Raw genomic sequence first — 24,701 nt, 5'->3', positions numbered from 1 at the left:
GCATTTTGTCACTTACATTTTCATTCTTCTCGTTTGCCTTTGCCGCTTGACTGAGACCTCTGTTCTATCTTTGCCTCAATTAAAAATCTTCCGTCAATCTATTCAGGCGCAGTCCCATGGAAAACGTGGCAAAAAACCAGGGATGTACATACAGACCTCCTCAGCCTTTTTCTTATTTTCATAAATACATTCAACAGTCATAACATAAAATATTTCACGGCATAAACATGTCAGCATGAAACATTACAAAATATGCATAGTATCATAAAATATTAGATAAACATGAATTATTTTTGTAATTTGATTAGCATCGGTCACAACACATTATAGATACCTTAGTTACATAAAAATTCTTCAGTTCTTTATGAGATTAAAAGTTTTTACATTTCATTAAGTATTGTTGGTTGTATTTCTCTTAGTTGTAGCCATCATTCATTTCAAGGGCGATAAGGGTTGTATTGAATCATATTATATTTGTTTCTTTTCTTTTCTTATCTATAAGAAATATGTAAACTGGATGAGCTATAAACCAAAGACACTGCCAAAACTAAATTAACGAGTTGTTTTGTGGCAAGAATAATGTTTTGATACATTGTTACATATCTGTCTGAAACAAAGAAAGAATGCTCTTCTATTTATTAATTCATCTATCTTCACCCTTTTGTTTCGGATATGGACTTATGCTTGATCAGTTGTACCAGCATTGTTAAAAATGTGTATTTTAACCATTCATAAAAGTATTATAAAAGGAATATTTATTCACACGGTTCTAAGTTCAACTCCTATCTGTTCATCATTTCACTTGCTGCCAAGATCCTGCATCACAAAGTTTGGTGCACACAAGAATAATAAACGCTGTATCTGGAACAGTGTTCCTGCATTGACATTGTCACACTCAAGACTAAACACAATGGAATTAATGTGAAGGTAATGACTCAGACTTGATAGGCACCAGTTGAATTTGATTTACTTATACTAAAAATATTGTGCTTTTTGTGTTTAAGAACTTATAGACAGATTGACAATTTCAATGGTTGCAGTGATTGTTTGGTACCACACACTACTGGAAGCAGCAGTACGTAATACAAATTATGTTTATTGACCTTTAATGTAATGATATTCGAGGTCTGTTGATACTGGTATCAGTTAAAGTTCACCTAAGATTGTGCACAGATTCATAAATTACCTTCAAAAGACGCCAGGACTCTCAGAAGTGGACAGTAACACGGGAAGACAGACCAGGATGTCATAGGTGGCCAACAAGATACAGGATGGCCAGATTGTGTTTTTCCATATGCCAGGCATCTCACAGGTGGTGTATGTGGAATACAATCACTTGGTATTAGCACACTAGCACAGTACAATGTGTCAGCTGAAAAGCTGTATATTAACATATATTTTCATGAGGATGCTTTATTCTGTTAAGTTTTCTTGTTTGTGGTGACAGTTTCTTATTCTGGCCTGATTCTTTCATGTATCTGTCTACATTATCATTTCCATTCAGGTACTGTTGTCTACACTGAAACGAATATTTATACTGCACCACAATCACTGTTTACTACTTTTGATAGGGTTCACAGTTAAATTATGTCAGCACTAGGGGCACTTAAGGAATGCCCATAGTAGAGCACATATTACACTTTTGGTTACTGCACCATCATGTGAGATATTCCACAGCAACAATCCATAGTCTCGTGTGGAGCATTGTTGTCATGCAAGGTTCTTGACCCTGTGGAAACGACAGTTTGTGGAACACACTATGTTCACTTGTGTTGTAGAGTTTTGAGTACAGGAAAGCATCTAGTCACGTTTCACACAGCAGTTTTTACACAGGATGCTTCACTCACTCACGCAATTCAACACCTCAATTAAGGTAAGTGCAAATTTTATTATGCATTTTCAGCACTAGCTTGGTTGTCCTGCACAACACACTAGTACACTCGTGCTGTTTCTGTCATTTTGGTCTCAAAGTTCATGTAGCATGGCTTTCTATGGCAGGCTGTAATAGCACTGACTTTGGCATTCAGTTTTACTGTTTGGATTACATAAAGACTTTTCATTAATCACTATGATGTTGAGACTATTCGCTACGTACTATGTCCAAGATACCTTCTGTTTTCAAAGTGTGTGTGGCCTTTTAACCTGGATACTTCATCAAAAAACTTGATTTACATATACTGTGAAGACGTAAACATACATTTACAATAATTCTGGCTTATAAGCTTTACAAGTCATTATGTGTATGGGCCTCATTTCTTTGTACTGTGAGCCCGTACTTTACATGTGTGTATTCTGTGAATATTTGGCGCCCAGTTTAATTCATTAACTGAAGGACATCTCTGTTGAAGGGTTTTTTCAAATCTATGTTCCTCGAACAGAAAGAAAATCACGAATACTCTCTTGCTACATCATGAATTGTGGTTGTCTCAATGTACATAATCTAAATCATTTGATTCAGGTACAGAAGACATGTCAGATTGTGGTAAAATTTCGCCATAAGCAAAGAACAGCTGATGTTAACAGACAGCATTATAATAATAATACAATTTTGTTATATACACATACACACATGCAATAAAATCTAACAATTACCTCTTGCTCAAATGATCATTTCATCCTCTTATGAATTCTTTTACTGAACAGTAGCATAGCATCACCCCCCCCCCCCCCCCCCACACACACACACACACACACACACACAAACACAAAATCTGCTGTAGCTTTGTTTTTAAAATTTCTGCCTTCATATAAAATTTGTTTTTGCCCATTAACTTGTTATATATTGTCATCCCCCATATACTGTGGAGTCCATGCATGTTATTTCAACTGGTGTGTGGGTAGCATAAAATTTTTATTTCTTCTGTTATATGTGTGGTTAAAATGATTCTACTCAAATAATTTTTGTCTGCAGTGCAGGAAGATTATAATTTTAAATGCACATGGAGGAAACAGGATTTGCAGTTTCTGAAATAATGGGTGACAAGACTCTGTTCACTGTGCAGTTCTCATGTATTGGACAATTTTCTTTTGCAGTTTTAGTTTGAGATACACTACTTGAACTTCCACAGAAAATTATCTGATATCTAATGACAGATTCAAAATAACTATGATAAGCAATTTTTTGTGTACTCAAGTCAGTGGAATTTGCAAGTACTTGCATTGCAAATGCAAAATTCCTTAGTTTATTTGCTAGGAACTCAGTATGTGTATTCCAGCTTAAGTTCTTTTCCACATTTAATCCCAGGAATTTGATTGTGTCAACTTCTTGCAAAGGTTGATTTTTTATTTTATTTTTTATTTTAAGTTCCACACATTTTGAATGTTTGATTTTGAAATTTATCATATGAGTTTTTGCAATGTTCAGTTTCAACCATTTAAGTGGAATCAGTTTTCTAGAGTATCCAGTGTGCTTATGATGAAACTCGGAATTTTTTTTGCATTGCCATCTTCAATTAAAACAGAAAATATTGTCTGCTAACAGAATTGATGGGGAATTTATATTTATGGCTAAGTCATTTATGTAGAATAGTAACAGGATTGGCCCCAAAATAGAGCATTGAGGTACAGCTTGTGATACTGTACTCCATTTAGAATAACAGTTCACTGCATCTAAGGTGATATTTACCCTTTGTTTTCTGTTGTGTAAGTATGATGTTGGACAATTTTGAGCATTGTCCTTAATCCCATATTTTTCTAATTTGTAGATAAGCAAGTCATGGTTCAGGGAGTCAAATGCTTTTGTGAGATGACAGATGGTACCTGCAACTTTACTCCACCGATCCAATGATTTGCCTACCTTTTCGAAGTTATTCACTGCATCTAAAGCGTTTTTTCCCTGGTTGAAATCCTAATTGGTTACCTAAAACATCATTTTTTACAATAAAGTTTATGATCTGGTTTGCAGTTACTTTTGACAAGACTGGAAGAATAGAAATAGGCCGATAGTCCCACCCCCACCCGCGCGACCCTTTCTTGAACAAAGGTCTGAGTTTGGCATACTTCAAAACATCAGGAAAACATCCCTGTTCAAAAGACTGAATATCTTAATTAGGGGAGGAGCTATTATGCCACACAGCATTTTAATCACTTTAGAGAGTATCCCATCCCACCAGCAGTTTTTATTTATTAATGATAATATACTATTTTCCAAACCATTTATTGTCAGTTTCTTTATATCTGTAAGATACTCAGCTTCTTGGTGGATTCCAAAGGCATTTACTTTACTCTGACACTCTGCTACATCAACATCTGACTTTGCCACATTTATGAAGAATTAATTTAAATATTCTGATATTTGAGCTGAGTTTACAATAAAGCTATCATCTATTTTAACCCTAGACATTTCATTTCAGAACTACACCTAAGTCTGATTTCACAACAGACCACTCTGTGTTTGATTTATTTTTATGTTGTACGATGAACTGTTTTGCCATTTGTTTCGCTGCCATCGAAACTTATTTTAAATATTGCTTTATAATGACAAACATACTCAGTGAAACGTCTGTTTTTATTATATTTCAGTTTGTTGTCGAGTTTCCTCTTCCTGGCAATAGAAATTTTAATACCATGGGTTACCCATTTAAGTTTATTAGTTGTTTTGTTGTATGTAGTTCTCAGTGGAAAAGTTTCGTTTAATATTTTAAGAAAGTTACTTAAAAAATTGTTCAAGTAACTATTGCTCAAAATACAGCTATTGTAAGGCCATTCAATCTCTCTTATTTCTAAATGTAATTGAATTTTTTCATTGAAGTTCCTATATGGCTTTTGTTATATGAAATTTGTTTGTTAATTTTTGGTAGTTTGATGAATAATGCAGAATAGTCAGAGATTCTTAAAGTCATGCAAAATTTACAAACATCTTCAAATACATAATAAGTTAGAATATTGTCAATACAGGTAGCTGATTGTGCATGCACTCCAGTGGGTTGCATGAAGTTTATTTTCATTGCTTTCAACTATGACATTAATATTGGAGTCAGTAGCTATTATCTTTTTCCTTTTTTTCTTTACAGAGTTTTTCAAGCAGGCAATGAAATTTCACCAGAGAAGCTTCAATTGTAGAAATTACTATGACATTTAGTTCCCTCAATTCGGTACAGCAGCTTTCAAATATACTCTTCATTCAAATGATTAAAATCATTTCTTATTTCATATTTTATATCAGGATGAGTAAGTATGCAAGAGCCTCCAAGTGATTTCTCTCGTCTATGAAAGCTGTTGGCTTATTTGAAATTTTCAATTTTATTAAGAATTTTAATGTTGTCAGATATATGCCAATTTTCAATGAGGTAAATAACATTGATATTTCTACATTGAGATAGAATAATCTATAATTCGACCACTTTATGGCTTTTGTTTGAAATGCCAGCACGTAGACAATTTATATTCATGTGCATTATGTAGGGGCTTTCTTTTCTATTTGTGATCTCAAGCATACTCATTCTTTGGTATCTATTTGGTCTTGCTGTTTTCATTACCAAACACTGTTTCTCATACCCATCATTTCTTATAAGTTTCCCCTATTTTGCTGAATTTTACAGGTATCAGCGAACATTTTACAAAAAATTTTGGATCCTAACCTATTTAAATGCAGACAGTCTTTACCCAAACATTTATTGCTTAAGAATTTACATTTATTGCTTAAGAATTTATTCAGATTTATGAACACAGCACCTAGATTGTTACAGTTCTCGTTTAAATCACAGCTTATTGTCACAATATATCGATCGCTGAATGATCTCCTGTAGATAATATCACTCACCAAATCTATACGTTTTTTAGAGGTTACTGGCAGATCAAATTAAATTTCTTGTTTCATTTACAATTTTCTCTTCAGTGCTGCTTCTAAGAGAATTTGTACCTAAATTGATGAAGACTCCTTTGTAATTCTTCCGAGATGCCTCTGCTGAACAGAACAAAAATAATGTCCAAATTGTGTCAAAATTTAAATGAACACAATTTAACTGCAAAATTATTAATGTTGATGACCTGAACCCCTGCCTTTGAACTATAGTATTTACACATTCATCCTTCATTTAATATCACGGAAAGGATTTACTGTATACTCTGTGTACTTAAGTACATATTCTTACAATGTCAGCAAAAAGTAACTACAATGACACCTCCATCTTCATTTCATTAAGTATTTAAATTCGTTAGTTCATATTCTGATTAACCTGGCAGGGTAGCCGAGAGCACTAAGCCGCTGCTTCCTGGACTCCGGTAGGCGCGCCGGCCCCGGATTGAATCCGCCCAGTGGATTAATGACGAGGGCCAGTCTGCCAGCCAGTCTGGATGTGGTATTTAGGCGGATTTTCACATCCCATTAGGTGAATCCCGGGCTGGTCCCCACGTCCTGCCTCAATTACACGACTTGCAGTCATTCAAAAACATTCGCACTGTTGGTTTACACTAGATACAGACAGCTGGAGTACACGAATTCCGTCCCAGAGGGTTTGGGGTGGCGGCAGAAAGGGCAGCCGGCTACACACTGCAACTAACTCTGCCAAATCAATAGTAACAGGGCAGACCCCACGTTGAAGTGGGACAAAGGCCCCAAGACAGACAGAAAGAATGTTCATATTCTGATTAACATACTTTCATATACAGGACATACTTAACATACTAAAAGGCACATACATAAAAAATACAAATGTAAATAAAATCAAAGCTAGCTAAAATGTCTAAAAATTTTGACTACTGAATACACTTGAAACTTAAAACACTATGTACATTTGTCAGTTGTTGTGTTCTGTAACACTATTTAGACTGTCCACAGTCATTTTTCATAAGAGTTGTTTATCTCGCATGTTCCTGCATGCTTTTTGTAGTTTTGTCTTTGCGAACATATTAGATTATCTTCAATCTTTTATTTTGTCTTTCACTGGCAGCACCATTAAACAGTAAAAACTTTTTCTGCTGTACTTAAGGTTTTATAACACTACTATTAATATATATTCAAGGTTAACACAACACATGCACTATCATTATATACATGTCTATGTATCTTACAAGTAATAATATTTGTTAGGAAAACCTTAGAAAATAAATACACATTTGTTTTGACTAACCACACTCGTGTCTCAACAGTTCATAGGCGAAGTAACATTGTTAAACTGTTCGCTTTGATCCTGTACCCATTACACATGTTGTACAAATGGAGATGATATTTTAATTACTGACGACGCCTTTTGGCATAATTGTTTCATTATTCTCCAGTGCATGATGTAATTTTAGAAATGTACTTCTGATGAAGGTATATTTATATGTACCGAAACCTTGGTCAAGAATTTTAATAAAAAAATTCTATCCTGCAACTGTTTTTGGCTGCCATCCTTTGTTGTGATTCATACACAACACTAAAACAGACACTACAAACAAGAAACAGACTGTACAGTAAGCTAATAACATTAAAATAATAAGACACTTCAAAATTTAAAACTGCTGTCCATAAATATTTATTGCAAAAGTGTTGTTATAGTAGAGATGAATATCTTGAAACATAAAAATTTACTCTGTCCGTGTTCTGTACTTTGTATGTAAACCTGAACACCTTAATACAGTAGTGTGTCTTCTTTACTGTTTTACTTCAGTAATAGTACTTCTGAATTTCCATGTTATTTGCTTATATGTTTCTTCTCCTCAATAATGTGAATATGTTTAGAAATAGTGTGCAATTCTGAATTTTTCGTAAAGTATCCACCTATACACTTTTATGTTTCTTGGCATTATACATGTATTATATTATATGAACACTTGTATCATTATAAGATCACTGTCATAATCATTTGAAACATGTTATTATCTCATCTCAATTTTTTGACTTATGCTCCTCCTACTCTACTTGATTCTGGATATACCAGTCAATAACTTCCATGCTACTGGCGTAGTGAGAAAGTGATATTTCTATAACTACCCAATCTAACATTTTCCTAATCTCTTGATTTACTGCCTCTTTTGGTCCAGAGAATTTATAGGCAGCACAGCAATATGTTTCATGAAGTTTTACCTTATTATAATATATGTAACCTTTGACTACACCACATTTTTTGATGAATACCTGTAAGTATTTATACAAGAGACTACTGAGTTCATTTCTTTGTTGTTCAGTTAAATAGCCAGATTCTAGGATCTTACCCTGCGGTGTGATATTGAGATCTTGCATGTCATATACATGTTGTCAGTGCACTTAGTGTCATCAGCTTGAGTAATTAAAAGACTACCTATTAACGGTCTTTCAACACCCATAAACTTAACCTTTACCCTCTGGCAAAATTTGCTTTGTCGTAAGTCCAGAACTAATTCTTTATCATCCACCTTAACATGGGATTACCTACAGAGAGGTTGATTTTTGTGCCCGACATATTCTCCAGTACGTCGAATGTGCCATTAAATGCCCTGTTCCCTGTAAAAATTTCCACCTGTGTCTGTCAACTAATGTTCTTCAATCTAGTGTCCATGGCATGTATTAACTGGTAATGTGGAAGGTGTACCCATCTCATATATTTACTTAAATGAGTTGAGGGAAAGCACATTTGCTGACACACTGTGTCTACAATTGCTATGGTAGGTAAATTGCACACTACAGCTGTGAATGCAGCTTGAACTAAAGTATTATTTTCCTCCTTACAGTAGTTAGTATCACAACACAACTCATCACATATATCTTTACCTTCATTATATCTGATCAAATTGATATGTTCTATAGTTTTGCCCCCCTACACTATTCCCAGCCACTATCTGAGAGCACTATGTGGCCGACGTTGAATTGCTGTTAGATGGTTGATTACTTTTGATAACTTCATTAACTCACCGGTTGGTTTTGCGTTCTCAATTTCAGACTGTTACTACTATTTTATGACTATTATTATTTTGATTCTGATTTTGGTTTGAATTCTGTGGTACAGGATTCTGTTGCCAGTTACTTTGGGCATCACCTTCATCACCTGACAATATTCTTATTGTTGTCGTGGTCTTCAGTCCAGAGACTGGTTTGATGCAGCTCTCCATGCTATACAGTAAAGCTGAATGCCCTCGGGAAAAATTATGTCTGAAGTTTCCCCTTGCTTTCAGCCGTTCACAGTACCAGCACAGCAAGACTGTTTTGGTTAGTGTTACACGGCCAGATCAGTCAATCATCCAGACTGTTGCCTCTGCAACTACTGAAAAGGCTGCTGCCCCTCTTCAGGAACCACACGTTTGTCTGGCCTCTCAACAGATACCCCTCAGTTGTGGTTGCACCTATCTGTATCGCTGAGGCACGCAAGCCTCCCCACAAATGGCAAGGTTCATGGGGGGTTATTCTTATTATGGTTATTATTATTTTGGACCGAGGATTTTACCTATATCACACCTTCTATTTTGGCCAAACAATGGCCTGTTAGTACCATTATTAGCACCATTATTAGCATAGTTATTTCTATAATTTTGTTAGGGTGAGGATCTGCTGTTACTATTGACATTGGGATTACAACTATGGTTATTATTATTATTATTGCTATAATTATTATTATATTGCTGTTGATTCTCTTCAACATTATTGTGATCACAGACATGAGTCCATGCTTCTGTGTCCTTGTATGGCAAGCCAGTTGAACCAACTACCAACACGATTTGTTCTGTATCAGTTTCAGATGTATGCAATAGCTTTTCTTTCAGGTCCAGAGGCAGTTTTGTCTTGAGAATTTGGATTATGTCTTTTGTTGATATTGTATCATCCCAGTACTCTTATTTTGTTTATGTACTTTTTGAAATATGTATGTAAAGTTCCCTGTTTACTATCATAAGCTGCAGGCAAATAAACTGCTTCATGTAATCTCTCTTGAATGCTTAGAGACCAATATTTGGCTAGAAAAGCTCTTTCAAATTGCTTGCAAGTTTCACATCACTAATAATCTCTAACGCGCAGAGGAGCCCGTCACCTTGAATATGTGAAACTACAAATTGTACCTTCTGAGTGTCTGTACATGATCTGCGCAGCACCCCTCAAAACTTCTTGATGAAAATTACTGGATGAAGTCCTCCTTTCTTACTGGGTATATAAACGCTTTAAATTGACAGTGCTTTAGAAGACTCTCTCACATCAATATTGTGGATACAGCATTTGCTGCCCCAGTCTTACACTGAGTAATTTGTATACGGGTTTGGATTAAGATTCGCTTCCCAATACAACATTTCAGGTTGCAGTGGAGCAAAGTATTCATCACTATTACTGGCTACTGCTGCTGGAATTTTGCTTATGTCATTGCGAGCAGCATATAGCTCTTGCCGTAACTTATTTACATGAGCCTTTATACCTCGTTTCTATCTCTGAAGTTAATGTGTTAGCATGTCTTTAATTTGATCGAATTCTGTTTTGACTTCGACGTCTTATTTATGATTGGTAAGAACCTCTGCACTTTTTTATTACTGTACATAATTCAGGTTTAGACTTTTCACTAACTTGGAAATCTTTTTTGCGCAACCGATTTTACGAACTAAATATACAACACAAAATTATATTCCTCCATTTTATTGATTGTCCTCATCTGAGTTCACCAGTTTAATGTCACCAACTCTCTTTAAATGAATTGAAGTTACATAAAAAACTGAGAAATGAAAATATTAACTTCCTGTAAATTTTAACTTGAAATACACTCCTGGAAATTGAAATAAGAACACCATGAATTCATTGTCCCAGGAAGGGGAAACTTTATTGACACATTCCTGGGGTCAGATACATCACATGATCACACTGACAGAACCACAGGCACATAGACACAGGCAACAGAGCATGCACAATGTCGGCACTAGTACAGTGTATATCCACCTTTCGCAGCAATGCAGGCTGCTATTCTCCCATGGAGACGATCGTAGAGATGCTGGATGTAGTCCTGTGGAACGGCTTGCCATGCCATTTCCACCTGGCGCCTCAGTTGGACCAGCGTTCGTGCTGGACGTGCAGACCGCGTGAGACGACGCTTCATCCAGTCCCAAACATGCTCAATGGGGGACAGATCCGGAGATCTTGCTGGCCAGGGTAGTTGACTTACACCTTCTAGAGCACGTTGGGTGGCACGGGATACATGCGGACGTGCATTGTCCTGTTGGAACAGCAAGTTCCCTTGCCGGTCTAGGAATGGTAGAACGATGGGTTCGATGACGGTTTGGATGTACCGTGCACTATTCAGTGTCCCCTCGACGATCACCAGTGGTGTACGGCCAGTGTAGGAGATCGCTCCCCACACCATGATGCCGGGTGTTGGCCCTGTGTGCCTCGGTCGTATGCAGTCCTGATTGTGGCGCTCACCTGCACGGCGCCAAACACGCATACGACCATCATTGGCACCAAGGCAGAAGCGACTCTCATCGCTGAAGACGACACGTCTCCATTCGTCCCTCCATTCACGCCTGTCGCGACACCACTGGAGGCGGGCTGCACGATGTTGGGGCGTGATCGGAAGACGGCCTAACGGTGTGCGGGACCGTAGCCCAGCTTCATGGAGACGGTTGCGAATGGTCCTCGCCGATACCCCAGGAGCAACAGTGTCCCTAATTTGCTGGGAAGTGGCGGTGCGATCCCCTACGGCACTGCGTCGGATCCTACGGTCTTGGCGTGCACCCGTGCACCTTCCGCCAACCACTGGCGACAACATCGATGTACTGTGGAGACCTCACGCCCCACGTGTTGAGCAATTCGGCGGTACGTCCACCCGGCCTCCCGCATGCCCACTATACGCCCTCGCTCAAAGTCCGTCAACTGCACATACGGTTCATGTCCACGCTGTCGCGGCATGCTACCAGTGTTAAAGACTGCGATGGAGCTCCGTATGCCACGGCAAACTGGCTGACACTGACGGCGGCGGTGCACAAATGCTGCGCAGCTAGCGCCATTCGACGGCCAACACCGCGGTTCCTGGTGTATCCGCTGTGCCGTGCGTGTGATCATTGCTTGTACAGCCCTCTCGCAGTGTCCGGAGCAAGTATGGTGGGTCTGACACACCGGTGTCAATGTGTTCTTTTTTCCATTTCCAGGAGTGTAATTAGCACTGATGGCACTGGTAAAGAAAATTTTGTTTCTATTGTTAATGCTTTTACATGAATTACTAAAGAATTTCATTAGTAACTTTAAAATAGCTACGGCACACAGTCACCTTGGAAGACTGTTCTTTCGGTAATCTATAAATTGACCATGAAATTTAATGCTGTTTCCTTTTGGAAATGAAAGTTAATTTATCATCACACTTTCTAATGTAAATATGACAGAAGATAGTTACGCATGAAATGGCACTTGAAAATTACACAGACCATATGATAACATTCCATAATTACTAACCTTGTAAGAAGAGAACCAAATAATTCTAAAACTAAATAAAAAATGAATTTAACAATATATTAAAAGTAATTGACACACCCACTTATATTTGGTCATCACAGTGACTGACAGTTACAACAAAATTGTTTTTGTTGATCCATTATGGACTGTGGGACAACAGCTAGCATGTATTTCTTGATGCAATAATTTACCAACAATATTTGTTCTACTCATTGTACAGGGGCCTGAAGATGGCATCAATGTAATGCCAAAACTGGTAGCACATAAGAAGTTCATAAAATAAATTTCTACAATACATACAGCTGGTGGTAAATTATTGCATTAAGAAAAAAATTGTTATCTGTGAACATAATACTTGATTCCTATACATTTAATTATTACTGGAATCTGGCTAAACATTTATTCTCCAGATAGGAAAACTGAACACCCAGTTAAATAACATGAAATCAAAGCTAGCGCAATTCCGAATCAAGCGAGCAAGCAAAATAAGCAGATTAGGACTAAATATAACTCAAATAAATTTTTGGGCAAGGGATGTCTAGCCAAGGATGGACTGCATCTAAACAGACTAGGATCGATGACCTTCAGCAAAATGTTTATGGCTGTTTGTAAAATCATTAAAACTAAAGGAAACTAATATTTACTAGAGGAGATGTAAAAGAAAAATGCCCATTAGCTGAAAAGAAAACTGCTAAAGAGTGTCTACGGAAATGTATGCTTAATTCCATTAAAATAAGCAAAAGTTCTTATTTGATGCACTGGAATATAAATAGCTTAAATTCTAAATCTTCCAGCAGCCTAAGCTACAGACTCGATGAGTTACAAATTCTTCTCTCAGAATGTAAAAACATAAAAATTATTTGTTTAAATGAACGCTGGCTTAGCTCTAATAACACGATACAATAAATATTTTAAATAAAATTGAAAACTTAAATGTTGCAAGCAGCTATTACTGGGGGAAAAAGTCTCACGGAGGTTGCTGCATACGCCTGGACTCTTCTATAAGCTATGAAGTGAAAACAGATTTTAATTGTTTAAATGAAGATAGCATATTCAAAAGTTGTTGCGTTGAGCTTAAAGACCTTAATGTGTAATCATTTCAATTTATAGAATTCCAGAGAGGGCTTTAGTCACGCCATTCCTGTCTAAATTCCAGTGCTTGCTAGATGAACTAAAGAAAGAAAAAAAAAATGTAATAGCAGCAGATTTTAATATAAACACTGCAAATGACAATAAAGAATCAACAAAATTTATTGATTCAATTAAAACTTCTGGTTTTAAACTAAATTTTTCGGAGTTGACCAGAGAAAATATTCACTCAGCAACATGCAGACAACATCGTAACGAATTACTACTTTGATAATGTACATAAACTCTGTCTTGACATAGGACTTTCTCATCACTCAGCCTCGTTTGTCTCACTGCCAAAAACTGATAAACATAATATAAGGAAAAGATATCAAAAGAAGTTGCAATAAAACAAATACTGAAATATTCTACGAGAAACTAAGTAAAGTTAAGTGGCGTTTCAGGGATCGTGATTCAACAAATGAAAGCTTTAGTACATTCTTGAACAGTTTTCTTGAAGTACTGGGTGATCAATAAGTCAGTATAAATTTGAAAACTTAATAAACCACGGAATAATGTAGATAGAGAGGTAAAAATTGGCACACATGTTTGGAATGACATGGGGTTTTACTAGGGGGGGGGGGGGGGGGGGGGAGTTCACAATATGTCCGACAGATGGCGTTGCACAGCAAAATGTCAGTGACTGCGCATGACAATTGCATATAAAAGGAGCTGTAATGAGAGAGAGAGAATCAGATGCGCCAGCAGTCGCAACATGTTGATGTTACCTGAAAAGGCGCTTTTAGTGAAGCTGTATTATCAGAATGGGGAATGTGCTAGTTCAGCCTTACGATACTATCGCCATAGGAAGGGGATTCGAATGGCTAAAGGTCCACTGACAAAGGCAGCTGTGGCAAGAATGATTTCGAAGTTCGAAGCCACGGGTTGTTTAGACAATAGACCCCGTAGTGGCTGACCGAGCACAAGGCGTTATGCTGCTGAGACAGTTCAGGAAGAAATGAAGACTGTAGCAGGTTCATCTATGCATGGGGAAGTCAATGCTCGTGCAGTCGCACCTCGCACCGGCATTCCACACACTACTGTTTGGTTGGCACTGACGTGTAGCCTCCGATGCTATTCGTACAAAATCCATCGGCATCATGCTGTTACCTGGCGATTTAGTGAAGCAGAGGGCACTTGCGGTGTGGGTGTTTCAAAAGATGGCGATTGGTTGAGTAACATGTTGTGGACCGACGAAGCTCATTTCACGCTCCAAGGGTCTGGCAACACCCACAACTGCAGAATTTGGGCTACCAAAATTCCTAGAACTGTCGTGGAAACTCCATTGCACGACAAGAAAGTCACAGTATGGATTGGATTTACCACATCTACCGTTATTGGGCCTTTTTTCTTCGAGGAAATGCGTGATTCTGGTTTTGTAACTGCTACCATGACGGGTGAGAGGTGCACCGATATGTTACAGAATCGCATCATCCCTAGCCTGGCTGATAAACACCTGCTGGAATGTACTATGTTTATGCAGGATGGCGCTCCACCCCATATTGCTAGACGCGTGAAAGATCTCTTGCACGCGTTGTTTGGTGATGATTGTGTGCTCACCGCCATTTACATCATACTTGGCCTCCCAGGTCCCCAGACTTCAGTCCATGAGATTATTGGCTTTGGGATTACCTGAAGTCACAAGTGTATCGTGATTGACCGACATCTCTAGGGATGCTGAAAGACAACATCCGACGCCAATGCCTCACCATAACTCCGGACATGCTTTACAATGCTATTCACAACATTATTCCTCGACTAGAGCTATTGTTGAGGAATGATAGTGGACATATTGAGCATTTCCTGTAAAGAACATCATCTTTAGTTTGTCTTACTCTGTTCTGCTAATTATTGCTATTCTGATCAGATGAAGCGCCATCTGTCGGACATTTTTTGAACTTTTCTATTTTTTTTGTTCTAATAAAACCACGTGTCATTCCAAAAACGTATGTCAATTTGTACATCTCTATCTACATTATTCCATGATTTATTCAGTTTTCAAATTTATACTGATATTTAATGAAACTTTCCCACCAAGATCATATTGCAACAAAACATCAAGTAAGATAAGATGGATCACACCAGGAATAAAAGTATCGAGTGAGAGGAAAAGGAAGCTACACAATCAACTGAAGTACAACAAAAGATCCTTATTTTCTAAAATATGTTAGAAACTATAAAACTATTTTTAAAAAAGTTGGGAAAGCTTCAAAACAAATGGCAAATAACAAATTCATTCTAGAGTAGGATAACTGAACAAGGGCAGTATGGTCTGTAGTTAAGTCTGAATTGTTATTGTTGTTGTTGTTGTTGTGGTCTTCAGTCCTGAGACTGGTTTGATGCAGCCTCCATGCTACTCTATCCTGTGTAAGCTTCTTCATCTCCCAGTACCTACTGCATCCTACATCCTTCTGAATCTGCTTGGTGTATTCATCTCTTGGTCTCCCTCTACGATTTTTACCCTCCACGCTGCCCTCCAATACTAAATTGGTGATCCCTTGATGCCTCAAAACATGTCCTACCAACCGATCTCTTCTTCTAGTCAAGTTGTGCCACAAACTTCTCTTCTCCCCAATCCTATTCAACACCTCCTCATTAGTTATGTGATCTACCCATCTAATCTTCAGCATTCTTCTGTAGCACCACATTTCGAAAGCTTCTAGTCTCTTCTTGTCTAAGCTATTTATCGTCCACGTTTCACTTCCATACATGGCTACACTCCATACAAATACTTTCAGAAACGACTTCCTGACACTCAAATCTATACTCGATGTTAACAAATTTCTCTTCTTCAGAAACGCTTTCCTTGCCATTGCCAGTCTACATTTTATATCCTTTCTACTTCGACCATCATCAGTTATTTTGCTCCCCAAATAGCAAAACTCCTTTACTACTTTAAGTGTCTCATTTCCTAATCTAATACCCTCAACATCACCCGACTTAATTCAACTACATTCCATTATCCTCATTTTGCTTTTGTTGATGTTCATCTTATATCCTCCTTTCAAGACACCATCCATTCCATTCAACTGCTCTTCCAAGTCCTTTGCTGTCTCTGACAGAATTACAATGTCATCGGCGAACTTCAAAGTTTTTATTTCTTCTCCATGGATTTTAATACATACTCCGAACTTTTCTTTTGTTTCCTTCACTGCTTGCTCAATATACAGATTGAATAATATCGGGGAGAGGCTACAACCCTGTCTCACTCCCTTCCCAACCACTGCTTCCCTTTCATGCCCCTCGACTCTTATAACTGCCATTTGGTTTCTATACAAATTGTAAATAGCCTTTTGCTCCCTATATTTTACCCCTGCCACCTTCAGAATTTGAAAGAGAGTATTCCAGTCAACATTGTCATAAGCTTTCTCTAAGTCTACAAATGGTAGAAACGTAGGTTCGCCTTTCCTTAGTCTAGCTTCTAAGATAAGCCGTAGGGTCAGTATTGCCTCACGTGTTCCAGTATTTTGTACGGAATCCAAACTGATCTTCCCCAAGGTCGGCTTCTACTAGTTTTTCCATTCGTCTGTAAAGAATTCACGTTAGTATTTTGCAGCCGTGATTTATTAAACTGATAGTTCGGTAATTTTCACATCTGTCAACACCTGCTTTCTTTGGGATTGGAATTATTATATTCTTCTTGAAGTCTGAGCGTATTTCGCCTGTCTCATACATCTTGCTCACCAGATGGTAGAGTTTTGTCAGGTCTGGCTCTCCCAAGGCCGTCAGTAGTTCTAATGGAATGTTGTCTACTCCCGGGGGCTTGTTTCGACACAGGTCTTTCAGTGCTCTGTCAAACTCTTCACGCAGTATCATATCTCCCATTTCATCTTCATCTACATCCTCTTCCATTTCCATAATATTGTCCTCAAGTACATCGCCCTTGCATAGACCCTCTATATACTCCTTCCACCTTTCTGCTTTCCCTTCTTTGCTTAGAACTGGGTTTCCATCTGAGCTCTTGATATTCATACAAGTGGTTCTATTTTCCCCAAAGGTCTCTTTAATTTTCATGTAGGCAGTATCTATCTTACCCCTAGTGAGATAAGCCTCTACATCCTTACATTTGTCCTCTAGCCATCCCTGCTTAGCCATTTTGCACTTCCTGTCGATCATTTTTGAGACGTTTGTATCACTTTTTGCCTGCTTCATTTACTGCATTTTTATATTTTCTCCTTTCGTCAATTAAATTCAATATTTATTCTGTTACCCAAGGATTTCTATTAGCCCTCATCTTTTTACCTACTTGATCCTCTGCTGCCTTCACTACTTCATCCCTCAAAGCTACCCATTCTTCTTCTACTGTATTTCTTTCCCCCATTCCTGCCATTTGTTCCCTTATGTTCTCCCTGAAACTCTGTACATGTATACAACCTTCTTTCATGATTCTTGAACCAAGTGTTAGCTATGGTTAAGTTATGCTTTGCACAAAATTCTACCAGGCGGCTTCCTCTTTCATTTCTTAGCCCCAATCCATATTCACCTACTATGTTTCCTTCTCTCCCTTTTCCAACTACCGAATTCCAGTCACCCATGACTATTAAATTTTCGTCTCCCTTCACTATCTGAATAATTTCTTTTATTTCGTCATACATTTCTTCAATTTCTTCGTCATCTGCAGAGCTAGTTGGCATATAAATTTGTACTACTGTAGTAGGCATGGGCTTTGTGTCTATCTTGGCCACAATAATGCGTTCACTATGCTGTTTGTCGTAGCTTACCCGCATTCCTATTTTTTTTATTCATTATTAAACCTACTCCTGCATTACCCCTATTTGACTTTGTATTTATAACCCTGTATTTGCCTGACCAAAAGTCTTGTTTCTCCTGCCACCGAACTTCACTAATTCCCACTATAACTTTAACCTATCCATTTCCCTTTTTAAATTTTCTAACCTACCTGCCCAATTAAAAGATCTGACATTCCACGCTCCGATCCGTAGAACGCCAGTTTTCTTTCTCCTGATAACGACGTCCTCTTGAGTAGTCCCCGCCCGGAGATCCGAATGGGGGACTATTTTACCTCCGGAATATTTTACCCAAGAGGTCATCATTAACCATACAGTAAAGCTGCATGCCCTCAGGAGAAATTACGGCCATAGTTTCCCCTTGCTTTCAACCGTTCGCAGTACCAGCACAGCAAGGCCGTTTTGGTTAGTGTTACAAGGCCAGATCAGTCAATCATCCAGACTGTTGCCCCTGCAACTACTGAAAAGGCTGCTGCCCCTCTTCAGGAACCACGCATTTGTCTGGCCTCTCAACAGATACCCCTCTGTTGTGGTTGCACCTACGGTACGGCTATCTGTATCGCTAAGGCACGCAAGCCTCCCAACCAACGACAAGGTCCATGGTTCATGGGGGGAAGTCTGAATTAGGTGTCCGAAACCACATTTCAGAATCCAGATCAAACATCCGAGTGCTTCAATGAGTACTTCATAAATGTAGCATAATCTGATTCAGACATAGCAAATTACAAGTAGAAAGTAAATAGTTTTGGTTTAAAAGGCAGTACCAGTCAATGTCTCAAAAATTCAACACAGTCTCAGCAAAATTTGTTGAAAATGTCATACTCACCTTAAAAAATAAAAACTCTGCTGGCTGGGATGGGATACCCACCAAAATAATTTTAAAAGTTTACAAAATAATAGCTCATCCTCTCTCTCTCTCATAATAAACAAATTCTTTGAAGAAGGTAACTTTCCTGATCTCTTCAAATACGCAGAATTAAAACCATTGTTTAAAAAAGGTTCAAAAGATGATATGGGAAATTATTGCCCCATCTCTGTACTCCCTGTCATATCAAAAACATTTGAAAAATTGCTGCTTTACAGATACAAAGCTTCATCACACAGAATGATATCATTTCACATTACCAATTTCGCATCCAACAAGGCAAAAACACAATAGATGCGATAAATGAGTTTATTGAAAAAATTACTTCATCACTAGATAGAAAAGCTAAGGTTGCAGGAATATTCTGTGATCTTACAAAAGCATTCAACTCTTGTAAACCATGCCTTGATGCTTTTCAAACTCAACAGGTATGGAATAAGGGATATTGCTTTGAAATAGGTTGAATCATATCTCTTGGAGAGGAAACAAAGGGTAGTAATCACATCAAATGGAGCAGGTCACATCTCAGAGTGGAAAATGTGTAACAAGGTGTTCCTCAAGGCTCAATCCTTGGACCCATTTCCTGTTCTATGTAAATGACTTGTCTCAATATAAATACGCATTTAACTTTGTTTGCAGATGATACTTCTGCTCTAATTGAAAATGAAAATTCTGACAATATACCACAGAGTGTCATGAATACGTTAAGTAATCTGGAAGAATCGTTCAGTCTAAATGGCTTAAGGCTGAACATTTCAAAAAACCCACATGATGAGTTTTAAAGACAAACAGTCAAAAACTGACGAAATCTGTGTCACAACAATCAAAAAATGTATGAACTTGACTCAGTCAGGTTCTTGGGAATAAACTTAGACAGTATTTTGAGTTGGAATTCTCATATAGAATATTTAGCAAATAAATTAAACAGCCTTGCATTTGCAATGGAAATTTTATCCTGTGCCACTGATATGGCCACCAGGAAAATAGCATGTTATAGCTACTTTGAATGGGTTATTCGATATGGCATAATTTTTTGGGGAAACTCAGAAAAACATTACATGAATTTTAAGGTTATAAAAAAGAATCATCCACAACATGTGCTATGCACAGCCGAGGGCATCATGTCAACTATTATTTAAAGATCTTAAAATACCAACTTTCCCCTCTTTATACATCTTTGAAGTGGTTCTTTTCCTACACAGCAGAGCTAATTTTGAACACTCATACGACAAAAGGCATAAAGAAAACTTTATTCTCACCTCTCATCACTTACAACTGCGTGCTCAGACTTCTCAGTATATAGCCATGAAACTTCACAACACAACAAAAGGGTGTGACATAATGGATATGAAGATAAATATTTTAAAAAGCAAGTTACATGATTTTCTAATTGAACGATGCTACTACTCTGTGGAAGATTTCATGAAGGATGAAGTGATACTTTGAGCTGTATCCCTAAAATGGAATCAAAATTTTAGACAGTTATAGTAGATGCAAATACTGTAAGTTTGACAAATTTTAAGTAAGTAAATTCTACACAAAATATTATTGTGTGACAAAATTTTAAATATGCAAACTGTAACCTTGACATGTCTCTTGTACATCAAACATATGTTCTGAAATTGTGTATGTTATGAGATGAATAAAACACATTTCACAATGAGATCAAAAACCAACATCGACCACCCTTGTACAATGGTTTAGATAATCACTTATGTTGATGATCTTTGTCCATTTAGAGATTACATTAATGGTTACAGCTCTGGTATTTCTGATACAGTTAACATATCCTAAAGTTTTGTGTGTTTTGTTTGAGCACTTTACACTGTTCCCACATATTCACATTAATAAAATTCAGGGGAAAAATTAGTAAGGTTTGACTGTGACGCCATAGTTTCGTTCAACAAAGTTACCAGCATAAGCAGTCAGAGCAAATTTTTCACTCTGTAGTGGAGTGTGCGCTGATATGAAACTTCCTGTTGATTAAAACTGTGTGTCGGACCGAGTTTGAGTCCCAGTCTGGTACACAGTTTTAATCTGTCAGGGAGTTTCATTTTTAACATCAACTGTTACTCTAAAAATCAAAGGAATTGGCAATTTCGTTAAAAACTTATTAAAATAAAATTGAATTTTAACATAAAATTGAAATCATTGTATTGGTTCCCATTTCTTGGTGCCTTTTGCATCAGACGCGTACACTCGTTTTGTTGTTGAAAGAGTTAATACCACGTAAAGCCTGTTGGAGATGGTGGTTCTGAGGAACACAACGAAATTGATATGAAGTTTAAATTTGAGTTAGTGTTTTTATGTGATATAGAACAATGATTGTGGATTGGTTTACACACAATGAAAATAAAACCACATATTGGGAAAACATTTACATTTGCTTCTTGCCTGTCCCAATTACAACCCAGGACCTGATCACTGGAATTAATAAAATGCAAACCCCTAGATGAATTGACAATGTTTAAGAACTTATTTTACATTTTATGTGATATCTTCCTCTAATATAGAAATACATTGCTTAGTTAGTGGTTTATATTATTTTTCAGTTTTGTCATAATGAAAACAAACTGATTTCTAATTAAGGGAGGGGCATTATACTATGGAACTGTGACTGTACCCAGGTGCGCATATCTTCATCCGAAACAAACCGAGTACCACGAGCGTCTTTCTTCAGGACTCCAAACAATGGAAATCACGAGGGTAGAGATCAGTATTGTATGGAGAATGTGTTAAGAGCTTCCCGTAAAACTTCTGCAACACAGCTGAGACAACCATGGCAACATTGGGCTGTTCATTAGCTTCGGATGAAGAGGCAAATCACAGGTCTTTATGCAACTGTAAACATTCTTATATAAAGGCTTCCACCATCTTCTCTCTCAGTGGGCCATATGTATTAACGGGGGTAAATGTATTAACAGTTATGGTGATTACTTTTGGAATAGTAAACAATTTACTTACTTTTTTTCCATCTGTCTTTTTTTCATTTGAATTACCCTTATATAATTTTTTAGTCCTACTCCAGCAACATTAATGAAATAGAAGGAGTGCCTCAAGAGAAAAGATTTTAGATTAGATTTTGCTTTGCTACCTGCTTGGCATTTTATGGTACTGGGAACATTCCTGAGTCCCTGGTAACCTTAATAATAGGTAAAAGTCATTTTTTCCTCTAGTGCTGTAGGTACAGACATCACTGTCCTCACTCATGGTGTGATATATTATTTATAATGAGTCCGCCTCTGAGGCTGAGTGGTCTTCATAGATGACTGCTGGCAGACGACCTGCATTCAAAATGGTTCAAATGGCTGTGAGCACTATGGGACTTAACTTCTGCGGTCATCAGTCCCCTATAACTTAGAACTACTTAAACCTAACTAACCTAAGGACATCACACACATCCATGCCCGAGGCAGGATTCGACCTGCATTCACTTGCCATACTGCCAATGATTTTTCCTTGGTGGAAAGACTGATATGGGGTGTACTCAGCATTGTAATGCCAACTGATGAGTTACATGACCAAGTAGTGGTGGTTCCATAGTCTGGGAACTCCGGAAAACAACCAGAAGGGTGGTATAATAACCACATGCCCCTCCCTACCGCATCCACGTGACACAGCAAGTTGGTGGGTGACAAAGTGACCACCAGACATTCGCTGGGCCTTCAAGAGCAGCTCACTTTTTCTTCTTTCTTTTTTTATTTGACCCAAATGCCAGTAGAGAATATATGCATCGCGACTGTGTGGTTCAAATCTCATGGGACTCCCTTGCGATTTCTCCCCAACGACTAAAATAATCTACGCTGCCAACATTATTTGAATTATCTAGTACAACTTTTTGCATTCTGTTTGTTGTGTATGATTAAAGCAGCTGTGTGTACAGCCATTGAGTTTCTGTAATATTTTCAGTTTCTCTAAAACTGTAACATGATCTACACCATGGAAAGACCACAAAAAATAGGAACTGTTGATATTTTATTATTTAAGGCTTGCAATATATGGTGAGTGAAACATATAAATAGCATTCTCAGTCAAGCAACCATTCTGGAATCCAAATTATGATATGTTAGTTAAATTGCTTCTACTTACATGTGAGACACCTCAAGAGTGCAATACTCTTTCAAATATTTAAAAAAAAAGTAGGCAGTAAAGAAGTTGGACGATAATTATTTGAGTACTTCTTGCCACCTTTTTTTGGGGAAGTTTAACAACAGCATATTTTAATCTGCCTGGAAAAATTCCCTGTGCTAGTGATGCATCACTAAGGACATTACTTACTAAGTTACAACAACTTTTCAGAATTCTGTTTAAAATTCCAAAAAAACCATATGAACTTCCATTTATCGATTCTTAATTACATTAGCATGTGACTGAAAATTAGTCAAAATATATTCTTCTGAGAGTTAAAATAGTAAAAATAAACACAAATAAGTGATTAGTCATTCAATTTATTACTCAGATTCTTAATAATGTATGCATATCAAAAGAAAATGATGGTAATACTGGATAATTACGTTTTTACCTACAATAATTTTTATTTAATATTTCTTGTTTCATTGACAACTTACAGAAAAACAGTAATCATAATACCTCAAAACATCTAGCGCAAAAAGACAAAGCATATAATAATAAATTGCTGCTTCTATTTCCACAATCAGCACATTTTTCATAGTTACCCAACTTTGTGCATATGACGAATCAAATCACACACTCTATGAGAGTAACCACATTCGTTATCATACCTGGAATAGAAAATATAATAATTGGAGAAGTAGATACAACGTGAGAATTAACACAGTTAAAACAGATTAACCACAGCCTCATAGTTTTGTTTGTACTACAGCACTATTCTCTACTATTTGCGAATCTCAGAATCATTTTTACGATATGAATTGTACACCTATGATTGTCATCTCACTACTACAAACTGAGAAACAATTGAAAAAATGGTAATACTGACCAGGAAATAAGCTTGACGAAGTTGCTGTTGAGTGACATGCCAGCTTTTGCATCAAAAATAGATGAGTTTGCATTCCCTATAAAATCTGATGAAACAACTTCATCTTCAGTGTAGGACAATATTCCACAGAGAGGACCCTCAGCAGCTTCTTTCACTTTCTGTTTTATTTCATCGTAAGTTGCACCTTTGCCTATCCTGAATTTAACAAAATTGAAAGTTACTTTGCTCTTAAAACTACTCTTTAAATAACTTACAAATCAAGAATGAGAATAAATTTTAACAACTGTAATATTTTCAATCAAAAAGAAATTGGCCACATCTGTCCTCCAGCCCAGTCCCCACAAAATGAAGACTTTTTTTTTCTTTATAGATCTGAACCGATTTATTTAGGCTTCCTTTTTAATCTTGTTTCAAAATTATGCTCCATCCATATGCAAAAACGTCTTGATAAGTACTTCCCTGAGTAACTTTCACTGCTGTTAGGAAGTCAGCTTTTAAGACTACTGGATTTCATAGCATAACTTTCACACATCAGATATGCTGTTATTCAGTGCTCTCAAATAAACTTTTTACATTTCACTAATTACATACACCAAAATGCCTGCACACAACTGTAGTTTTGAACTTGGGGCACAAAATCTGTGTGTGTGTGTGTGTGTGTGTGTGTGTGTGTGTGTGTGTGTGTGT

General features: G+C 37.3%; 2 protein-coding genes across 5 annotated transcripts in view; one reads left to right on the top strand and one right to left on the bottom strand.

Annotated features, from left to right (window-relative positions):
* LOC124777458 overlaps positions 1–22,026 on the top strand; it is a 44,005-nt gene extending 21,979 nt beyond the window's left edge. For 2 of the 4 annotated variants that reach the window (XR_007015733.1, XR_007015731.1), the window contains exons 3-4: positions 5,013–5,169; positions 21,682–22,026. Coding sequence is in view for 2 of the 4 variants with exons in the window: in XM_047252878.1 (XP_047108834.1) it covers positions 21,682–21,858 (177 nt within the window). In the remaining 2 variants the exon portion in view is untranslated. The remainder of the gene's footprint in view (positions 1–5,012; positions 5,170–21,681) is intronic. The other 2 variants (XM_047252878.1, XM_047252877.1) reach the window with 1 other exon arrangement.
* A 1,700-nt stretch (positions 22,027–23,726) lies between these two features.
* Positions 23,727–24,701, bottom strand: part of LOC124775794 (glyceraldehyde-3-phosphate dehydrogenase 2-like) — a 90,631-nt gene continuing 89,656 nt past the window's right edge. The window contains exons 6-7 of the mRNA XM_047250625.1: positions 24,015–24,209; positions 23,727–23,796 (exon numbers count right to left, since the gene is read on the bottom strand). Of these exons, the coding sequence (XP_047106581.1) occupies positions 23,727–23,796; positions 24,015–24,209 (265 nt within the window). The remainder of the gene's footprint in view (positions 23,797–24,014; positions 24,210–24,701) is intronic.

Source organism: Schistocerca piceifrons, chromosome 2 (assembly GCF_021461385.2).
Source record: "Schistocerca piceifrons isolate TAMUIC-IGC-003096 chromosome 2, iqSchPice1.1, whole genome shotgun sequence".
Classification (NCBI taxonomy): domain Eukaryota; kingdom Metazoa; phylum Arthropoda; class Insecta; order Orthoptera; family Acrididae; genus Schistocerca; species Schistocerca piceifrons.
The sequence above is the reverse complement of the archived record's forward strand: the minus strand, read 5'-3'. Positions and strand labels throughout refer to the sequence as shown.